General features: G+C 49.3%; 1 protein-coding gene across 1 annotated transcript in view; it reads right to left on the bottom strand.

Moving 5' to 3' along the window:
- Positions 1 to 311: 311 nt before the first annotated feature.
- The window catches only part of YPEL2 (yippee like 2), a 32,507-nt gene continuing 22,503 nt past the window's right edge, over positions 312 to 10,315 (bottom strand). Inside the window, exons 3-5 of the mRNA XM_058037679.1 lie at positions 4,109 to 4,152; positions 3,280 to 3,388; positions 312 to 1,664 (exon numbers count right to left, since the gene is read on the bottom strand). Of these exons, the coding sequence (XP_057893662.1) occupies positions 1,575 to 1,664; positions 3,280 to 3,388; positions 4,109 to 4,152 (243 nt within the window). The 3' untranslated portion in view covers positions 312 to 1,574. The remainder of the gene's footprint in view (positions 1,665 to 3,279; positions 3,389 to 4,108; positions 4,153 to 10,315) is intronic.

The raw sequence follows: 10,315 nt of genomic DNA, 5'->3' as shown, positions 1-10,315 counted from the left end.
ACCTACTTGAGAGAATTCTGCCAACAAAAAATAAAAATTCACTGGGGGAGAGACAGAGCGAGCTCAGCTCAACAGTCCTGGGTGATGCACCAGATACTGGCTGGATGCTGCAGAGCAAATTTCTCATTTTACTTTTACTTTACACAGCTCCCCTGGCACACAGGACACCCCTCCCCACCATCCCCCTGGGAAGGTGCTCAGGAATCACCAGGGACAAACAAAAATGGGAAGGACTCGCTGTCCCTGCAGTTCTGACACCCAATCCACCCCTCAAGGCATGGATCATTCCAGGGCTGCTGGAAGATGTTTCATTTCTTTTTTTTTCCTTTTTTCCTTTCCCACTCTCCCCGTGCCTGCACTGGGCTGCTGGGAGTGGGGAAAGGGGGGAGGATACCTCAGGGATGAAATATCCACCTGTGCCCCACAGCTGCCACCACTCAGCTCCCTCCTCGCCCCACTTCCGTGCATTTTCTGAGCCTGGCATCCGAGGAAAAGGTTCTGTAACAGCATTTTCCTCCTTGCACTTGTGAAAGATTGGTGCAACACCACCAAGGGTGCTCAGGGGAGGCCAGGAAATCCAGGGGTACCCTCTGCCACTGTTTGTCCCCATCCTCCTCTATGGAATTTCCCCCTCCTTGCCTCACACGTGCCTTTTTTCACCTCTCCACATTCTCCAGGCTGCAGCTCCAGCCTCCTTGTGCCTGGAGTGGTTTTCTCCTCCTCTCTGAAGGGCTCACAGCTCAGGATTTGGTTTCTCCAGCCATGGGGATGCTCCCTATGGCCGTGCTCAGCTGGGACCTTCAGCCTCCCTACCCTGAACCAGCAAGGAAAAGGAGAGGCAGGAACCTCCCCTGCAACAAGGAGCTCACAAACAGCAACCAAAACACAGATTGTGGGGGAACTGGCTCTGCCACTGATGGATTCAGAGAGAAAACACAGCCACGAGGTAACTCTGTCCTTTCACACAAGGAGATATTCCTGTGTCCTTCTTAGACAAGTGGATATTTCTCTATCCATTCAGACACGTGGGTATTTCTCTATCCATTCAGACAAGTGGATATTTCTGTATCCACTCAGACAAGTGGATATTTCTCTATCCATTTCCACAAGCAGGTATTTCTCTGTCCATTTACACAAGGAGATGGTTTCAAGCCTCGCTTACCCAGGACTGAAAGGAGCAGCACAGCATCACCCTCTGATGGTTCCCCACCCCTGCCCCACCTTCTCCTGCCCAACCTCGGGGTTTGGCACCAGCTGGGAGGTGCCAGGAGAGCCCAGGCCAGGCTGGGTGGAGCTCTGGGCACATGGAATGGCTGTCGGGCATTCGGTGCATTCTCTGAGCCAACACAACAGAGAGAGAAGCAGCCAGGGTCAACTCACAGACAGATACAAAGCAAAGAGACAGAGAGACAGGAATTTAGAGGCCAGTCACCAATAAAGATGGAGAAGGGTGTGAAGATGCTCCCGGGTTGCAGAGCCTCTAAATGCATGGAACCAAGCGTTCAGTCACTCTCTCACTCTTGGGTACAATGTTGGGCTGGATGGCATCTCTGGCACTGCAGGGCTGGCTCTGCTCAGTCCCAGCCGTTGTCCTTGATCATGTGAGCTAGTTCAATGATGTATTTGCCTTCTTTATACTTCTGGCTGCTTTCAAAAGCGTGTTCCTGCAAGGGAAGCAGGAGCAGAGGGAGATTGAGGTGGTGCTTGGTGGGAATCGGGTCACGGATCAGATTTGGGAATGCTGGTGCAAGCCTGAGCCTTGCCCAAAGAGACAACTGCAGGTCCTCCTGTGGGCTCTCAGGGAAATTGTGAGGGAAAAAATCTTAAATCCTGCTTCTGGAATCCCAAATTCTGCTTCTAGAGTCTGAAATCCTGCTTATGCATCCTAAATCCTGCTTCTGGAATCCCAAATTCTGCTTCTAGAGTCTGAAATCCTGCTTATGCATCCTAAATCCTGCTTATGGAATCCCAAATTCTGCTTCTAGAGTCTGAAATCCTGCTTATGAATCCTAAACCCTGCTTATGGAATCCTAAATCCTGCTTATGGAATCCCAAATAGTGAGTCTAGAATACTTAATCCTGCTTCTGGAATGTCAAATTCTGTTTCTGGAATATTAAATCTTGCTTCTAGAATCTGAAACCCTGGGATATTAAACCCTACTTCTAGAATTCTAACTCCCGAGTCTAGAATACGAAATCCTGCTTCTGGAATCCTAAATCCTGCTTCTAGAATCCTAAACAGTGAGTCTAGAATACTTAATCTTGCTTCTGGAATATAAAATTCTGCTTCTGGAATATTAAATCTTGCATCTATAATCCTAAATCCTGCTTCTGGAATCCCAAATCCTGCTTCTGAAATACTGAATTCTGCTTATGAAATCTTAAATCTTGCTTCTAGAATCCCAAATCATGGAATATTAAATCCTGCTTCTGGAATCCTAAATCCTGATTCTAGAACACTAAATCTTGAGTCTAGAATAATAAATCCTGCTTCTGGAATATTAACTCTTACTTCTAGAATCCTAAATTCTGCTTCTGGAATATAAAATTCTCCATCCGGAATATTAAATCCTGCATCTGGAATATTAAATCCTGTTTCTGGAATCCCAAATTCTCCTTCTGGGATATTAAATCCTGCTTCTGGAACCCTAAATCAGGAGTCTACAGTACTAAATCCTGCCTATGGAATCTTAAATCCTGTTTATAGAACCTTAAATCCCACTTCTAGAATCCCAAAGCTTGTTCCTAGAATCCTAAATCATGTTTCTAGAACCCTAAATCCCACTTCCAGAATCCTAAACCCTGTTTCTAGAATCTTAAATCCTGCACCAGCTCAAGCACTGGTGAAAAATGTTTGGACAAAATTATGTGGGCCTCCAGAAGCAGGAATTAGGATGCAACATTGGATTTTATTGGAAGGTAATTGAATTTTTGAAGAGCAAACAGATAAACTCGTGTTCAACAGCATTTCCAGTGGGGAGGACACGGGATTAATGGAGCATTCTGTTATTCTGATAACATCTACCAGAATAATAGAAAAAAGACAGTGTGAAGCACAGGGCTGAAATTATCCTCATTTATGTTAAATGTCACCGAGGGGCACCAGGTGTAGATAAAATAAAGTTAGTGAAAACAGAACTATTAAAGCTGATTTTCTAAATGGAGGAAACCCGATGGCTACAGATGCAAACCTGCATTCTGGGCTCCCAAAACGACCTCCCCACCCCCTCAGCTGCAGCAGAGCTGCCCAGGGGCACGGGCAGGGACACAAATACTCACATATTTCCAGCCCAGCGTGGTTTTGCAGTTTTCACAGTAAATATCTGCCACGGCGTGCAGTCCCGTTAACAACACCCGCTCCTCTGCGGGGCCACAGCCCACGTTCACTCTGGGACAAAGCACAGACAAAGCTCCATTAGTGCCCCTCCACGTCAAAATGCTCCAGTAAAGCTGGCAAAGATCTCACTGCAGTGTTTGGAAACACGAGCAGGAGGTTCTGAGTTTCCCAGCTGCGCCCAGACAAAGCTCTCTGGCAGCTCCAGAGCAGAATGAAAAGGTGAAATGGGATTTTTATTCGACTGAAAAAACTCAATGAAAGCTTTGAGAAGGAGATTAATAAGGCTCTAGTCACTTTGCTAATTAAGCATTTGAGAAAGGTTTTCATTCTCAAATTGATAAAATGGTACTTTTACTTTCCCAAATGGAAAATTGAAAAATGTGAGTGAAATCAGCAGCTCTGCTGAAACCAGACCAGCAGCGACCTCCCCAAAACTATTTCCAGTCACTGGGAAAACTACACTCCGTTTTTATGAAGTGCATATTTAGATATCATCTATCTCCACATTTCCAAACTCTGGTTATGGTCCCACTCCATCCTGGGAGAGGAGATGACTCAGCCATCAGCTCTCATTTCTCAACCCAATGACGACAAAATTCACCTTTTCCTTGCTGCTTATCTGAAACCCCTGCACCACTCAAATATGAATCAGGGGCTATTTCTGCCTCTTTCTCCAGCCATGTGCAGGAAGCTCCCCACTCCCAGGCAGAGGTTTTCTGAAGGAAATTGGGGTTTTTGCCCTTTTTCAGGAGGGTTTTGTTGGGTACTCACACGGAGTTGAAGAGGTAAGCTCGTCCTTGGCTGCCCTGGAAGGACTGCAAGGCAAGAAAACAAAGCTCAGTTGGCTGCTCGAGAGCAAAGAGGGGAATTTCTCCATCTCCAACAGCTGCCCTTTCCACAGGACACACCTGGAACTCCCACTGATTTCATACTTTTGGTGTTCATGAACTTCACTCCTCAGCCTCACCTGGAGGCTGCAGAAATGGGTTTGTGTAGCCATGAAATTTTCTGAAAAAATCCTTTCCTTCAGATTTTTCCTCCTGAGAAGCTGAGAGGCCTCAGGAACAAAATGTAAACAATGGTTATCTGCTGCTGTGGAATGCAGCAGGTGCATCTGTGATTGGCTCATGTGGTTGTTTGTAATTAATGGCCAATCACAGTCAGCTGGGGTATTGGACAGAGAGTCCAAGACACAAACCTTTGTTATTATTTTTTTTCCTATTCTTAGCCAGCCTTCTGATGAAACCCTTTCTTCTATTCTTTTAGTATAGTTTTAATATAACATATATCATAAAATAATAAATCAGCCTTCTGAAACATGGAGTCAGATCCTCATCTCTTCCCTCATCCTCAGACCCCTGCAGACACTGTCACAGGTTTGAATCTCTTTTCAAACTGCACTTGTGCATGAATTCTGAATCTCTTTTCAAACTGAACTTGCACACAAATTGTCCTTTGCACAGGGAGCTGCTGACCCAAGCTCAGGGATTGGGATGTGTCTGTGCAGGAGCTGGGCACACAACACAGCTCCAGCATCCCACAGAAGGCTCAGCCCTGAGGTGTGTGCAAACCTCAATTCCCACTGGGAGAGCCTCAGGAACTGGGATTAATCCCACAGGAGATGGAGATGGAGCAGCCAAAGCAGCCCAGACAATGCAGGCACATCCTCAGGATCACCGTGGAAAGGCAGTTTGGGGGGATCAGGATCCAGCCTGGCAGGACACTGCAGGCACTGCCAGCCCCTCCCAGTGTGCCACATCTGTGCCACCACCCTGTGACAGTGCCAGGCTGACAGGCACCGAGTGCCAGCTGCATTTTTAATGTGCTCTGACAGGCACACACTGAATTAAACATTTGGTGCTTGTGAGCTGGGCTGGGCTGGGCTGTCTGTGCAGGTTACCTTGTGGGACACCTCAGGGAATGGGCAAGTCAAAAATCAGCTCTTCTGGACCATTCACTGCTTCACTTTGCACCTCACCAGGAACCTTGGAATGGTTTAGTGGTTTTCTGAAAACCTCAGCTGATGATTTCAGACCAAAACCCTTAAAAGGAGGGACAGAATTTTGTGGGGAAAGAGAAACATTCATGTTTTACATCCAGGCCCTCTCAACAGCCATTTACTTGGTTAAGAGCAACCTCACATCACACAAAACAATCTCTGGGGGGTTTCTCCCCCCCTTCCATCACCTGCCCAATGGATTGGCAGCCCAAGCCCTGACACTCCTGGGGAAGATCCCCAATTTTCAAAAGGATCCTTCCCTGGAGCAGAGGCACCTCAGAGGGCAGAAATGCCCCCGGGGCACCAGGCAGGGAGCTGTGCATGGCACAGGGGCTCTGCCAGCTGCAATCCCTGCCTGGCACACCATCCCTGCCTCCTGCAGGGATAACTCATCCTCAGAGGGATCCCGAGGCCAATATTGGCCACCCAGGGCACAGAGGAGCCCCTGTGGATGCAGAGGGTGCCCGAGGCTCTGGGATATCTCTGACTCACACAAAAGCAGTGCCCTGAGGAATTCCTCTTTTCTCGGGGAGCAATTGAACAGGACACAGGGCTCAGGCATGTTTGTGTAATTGCATTTATGAGAGAAGCCTCTCTCAATGCCTCTGCAGGCTCTGTGTTCTGCTGCTGTCAGAGCCCACCCTGCAGCATCCCACGGAGCTGGGGGACCCCAAAGTGGGACCCCAAGGGATGATTCCCTGCTCAGGAAGGAGGGGCTGAGCAGGGGGCACTGCCTGCTCCTGCTACAGCACTGGGATAACTGGGGAGGGCTCAGGGATGAAGCACAAAATCCCACAGCAGCCAGGGCAAAATGCAAGCAGATGAAGCTGTCTCAGCATCCAGTCCTTGCCTGTAAATACTTCTCCAAAAACACCAAAAAAGTGACTGAGTTTGCCAATAACAGCAACTGTGGGAGCAGAGTTTTTACTGGTACAGAAATAGGATTTTCTGTTCCTGCTGTCTGTCTTTAATCAACAACAAACCCAGCCCCATCAGCCGTGCTGGGGCTCACTGGACATTGTTGCATTGCCTGCCCTTCCTCCCAGCCCAGACCAGTGCTTCAGGGTATCTAAGGGTGGTCACTGGAAAAAAAAAAAAAATTCATGTTATTTACCCCCTGCCCAAGCAGAGTTTTGAACAAACCACTGCTCAGCTTTCAGTGCTGTCTCAATAATCACCCTCCAGCAAAACACATAAAAAGAAGGGATGAAAGTCTGGTAACCACAAGTTCCCCAGTGCATCTGTCCTCTGCAGGACTGAGCTGTGTCTCTGTAAAGGTGGCACAGACAGCTTTTATCTGGGTGCTGTAACCTGAGCATCTCCTGGAGATGTTCCTGCACACCAGAAAAACTGGCACATGCTGTAATGGGAACTACAAAATCAGAAAAAAAACAAAAACACAACAACCCAGGTATATTTATACACAAGCAGATGCTCTTGTATTTGTTTTTGTCGCTTTGTTTGTTTGTTTAAGAGCCACACAAAGATTTCCACAGCACCCTTGATGTGCACCGGGGTGACAGCCAGCAGCCAGACCTACTTTCTGTGCTCTGCATTTCCCCTGTGCACATTTCCCACTGAAACCCAGACTCTCAAACAGCTCCTGGCACCACTTTCCAGCTGGGAGAGATGCAAAGGATGCTCTGTGGATGTTTCCCACTGGAAGCTCCACAGATTTTTCCCTGCCCTGCTCAGGGTCTGGCTGGGAACACATCTGGATGTGGCAGCAACGCAGCCCAAGCTCCCCATCCTGCCTGAGCCCTCTAAAAACCACCTGAGCTGCACTGGAGATGCACAACAGCTCAAAACAGCTCAAAACAGCTCAAAACAGCTCAGAACAGCTCAGAACAGCTCAAAACAGCTCCATCCTCCTGAGCCTGAGTGTGAACCCTCCCCACTGCTGGCTGCTGATCCCAAGGGATGCTGCCTGCAGTGCCCAGGTGGGAAGCAGAGCCTGGAGTCAGCAGTTTGGGGAAGTTTTGGGGCAGTTTTGGGGCAGTTTGGGGCAGTTTGGAGCAGTTTGGGGGAGTTTGGGGCAGTTTGGGGCAGTTTTGGGGCAGTTTTGGGGCAGTTTGGGGCAGTTTTGGGCAGTTTGGAGCAGTTTGGGGCAGTTTAGGGCAGTTTGGAGCAGTTTGGGGCAGTTTGGGGCAGTTTGGGGCAGTTTGGAGCAGTTTGGAGCAGTTTGGGGCAGTTTGGAGCAGTTTGGGGCAGTTTGGAGCGGTTTGGGGCAGTTTGGGGAAGTTTGGAGCAGTTTAGGGCAGTTTGGGGCAGTTTGGAGCAGTTTGGGGCAGTTTGTGGCAGTTTGGAGCAGTTTGGGGCAGTTTGGAGCAGTTTGGGGCAGTCTGGGGCAGTTTGGAGCAGTTTAGGGCAGTTTGGAGCAGCTTGGGGCAGTTTGGGGCAGTTTTGGGGCAGTTTGGAGCAGTTTTGGGCAGTTTGGGGCAGTTTTGGGCAGATCCCCTCTCCTCTCACAGCACAAGCTCCATGCTGAGATGCTCTGGCAGCTGCTCTGGTTTGAGGAGCTCCTGCCCCCCAATTTGCAGCCACCTTGCAGCCCCTCAGCCGTGCTAGTCCCAAATCAGAGCAGTGAAATCAAATCATTCTTTTAAAAAACCAGATGTTTTTTGAGGGAAATGGCTTCTCCCTCTTTGCCCTGTCAGCCAGTGACAGCACAGTCCCAGGGAGTGCTTGTGGGGCAGACACAGCCCTGGGAATGGAGAATTCTCTCAATGTGCTGGCAGAGCACAGAACTGCAGCTCTGCTGGGAGACTGAGCCTGCACAGAGGCTCCTGGGCTCCCACTGATGCTGCTGGAGCAGCCACAGCCAGATCCTGCCTGGATCTGCTCTGCTCAGCAGCCAGGACCTTGGGAGCTGTTGGGATAAACCCATTTTGTTATCTCTGCTTTCAGCCCCAGAGCTGAACCCACAGCTCTGAGCACACCAGGAAAACTGGCACATGCTGTAATGGGAACTACAAAATCAGAAAAACAACCCTAGGTATATTTACACACAAGCAGCCGCTCTTGTGTTTGTTTTTTGAGCTCTGACATCCCAGCAGCAATGCCAGGGAAAGGCACAAACCCTGGGAGCTCCTGCAGCTCCTCACTCCCAGCACAGGGACAGAATCGACACCCCGAGCCTTTGTGATGCTGCCTGACAATGGGCTGAACACAAAACGAGCTGCTGGAATCATCTGGGAAAAAAGAGGAAGCAGCTGCCAGGGCTGAAAGGCTGCAGGGTGATGGTTGTTCCCTGCAGATGCAGCAGAGAAACCCTGCCCAGCTGTGAACAAACCCTGCTCACCTGTGTCCAGCTGTGAACAAACCAAACCCTGCTCAGCTGTGAACAAACCCTGCTCACCTGTGTCCAGCTGTGAACAAACCAAACCCTGCTCACCTGTGTCCAGCTGTGAGCAAACCCTGCTCAGCTGTGAACAAACCCTGCTCACCTGTGTCCAGCTGTGAACAAACCAAACCCTGCTCAGCTGTGAACAGATTCTGCTCACCTGTGTCCAGCTGTGAACAAACCCTGCCCACCTGTGTCCAGTTTTTGAACAGATCCTGCTCACCTGTGTCCAGTTTTGAACAAACCCTGCTCACCCGTGTCCAGTTTTGAACAGATCCTGCTCACCAGTACCCAGCTGGCAGCTCTGAACAACCCCATAAAACAGGAATGAGAAGGCAGCTGGTCCCAAAGAGGTCCAAGAGGGGAAGGGAACAGTGTGTGCCCCATCCCAGGCTGCTCCTGCAATAATTGCCACTGCAGGGATGCACAGGGAGCTGAGGGCCCTGGGCAATGAGGGGTGGCAGTGCCAGGAGGAAAACAAGCACAGGAATCAGGATTTTCCAGAAGGAACAAGTTCCCTGTGCTATCCCCACAGGGCAGAGTGGTGCAGTGAGAGAAGGGATGGTTCAAACCCTTGGGCACTGAGGAACCCACACGAGGAGCTCTCCAGGGAGATTTGGGATCACTGATTTCCCAAATTTGGGGTCTGAGTGGTGCAGTGAGAGAAGGGATGGTACAAACCCCTGGGCACTGAGGAACCCTCCAGGGAGATTTGGCATCACTGATTTCCCAACTCTGGGTCTGAGTTCCTGCAGCCACAGCACAGCACTGACTGTAGATTCATCTATTCCCTCTGACTCTCAGATTTATCCATTCCCAGTGCTGATCTAACCCTTAAACACCCAAGGAGGAGAGGTTCTCATAAAATACAGCCTGAACAGGGAGAGGAGACCTGTAAGTAACACAAAATGTGGTGTCAATACAACCTGACACCAAGATGTGCCCCAAACCCAATTTCCTTGTGCTCATGCATTAAATCCCAATTCCCACCTGCTGCTTCCAACATCCCACACCAAGCTCAGCCTTTGTGGCACCTTTCAAGCCTGATTTGATTTAATTTGATTAAAAAGATGAGCCCTGGAATGTTGCAGCAGGGGAGAAGAATGGCAAATAAAAACGGTGCAAATTCCTGCTGCAGATTCCAGGCTGTGCCCAGCCATTCCAACATCACAGCCAGCACTTCCCAGGGGAGCAGCAGCCAAATTGCTTGGTCTGAACCCACAGAGCCCTCTCAGGGTTCATTAATTCCTCACACAGGGGGGCAGGCCATGATCACATTAAACAGATTCAATTTTGCTCTGATGCCACCAGACATCAGAACAGGTCCCATTATTGCACCTCGTGCCCAGATGTGACCTTCCCCTGCTCCAGATGTGACCTTCCCCTGCTCCAGATGTGCCCTTCCCCTGCTCCAGCTGCATTCCTGAGCTGTAATTGAGTTTCACCACGGGTCCTTAATGCTATTTAAAGCCCCAAGTCGATATGGAATTAGTGGACCAAACTCATCTCTGAAATAATTCAATTAATTCAGCATGGCCTTTACTCCCCTGCAGTTGGTGTTGCTCTGCAAAAACTCAGGGAATAACCAGGATTTGCTGCATTCCAGGCCCAGAACAGCTCCAGATTTTGTGGCTCA

Source organism: Melospiza georgiana, chromosome 19 (genome assembly GCF_028018845.1).
Source record: "Melospiza georgiana isolate bMelGeo1 chromosome 19, bMelGeo1.pri, whole genome shotgun sequence".
NCBI classification, from domain to species: domain Eukaryota; kingdom Metazoa; phylum Chordata; class Aves; order Passeriformes; family Passerellidae; genus Melospiza; species Melospiza georgiana.
Note: the sequence above shows the minus strand (reverse complement) of the source record. Positions and strands in the feature narration are given on the sequence as shown.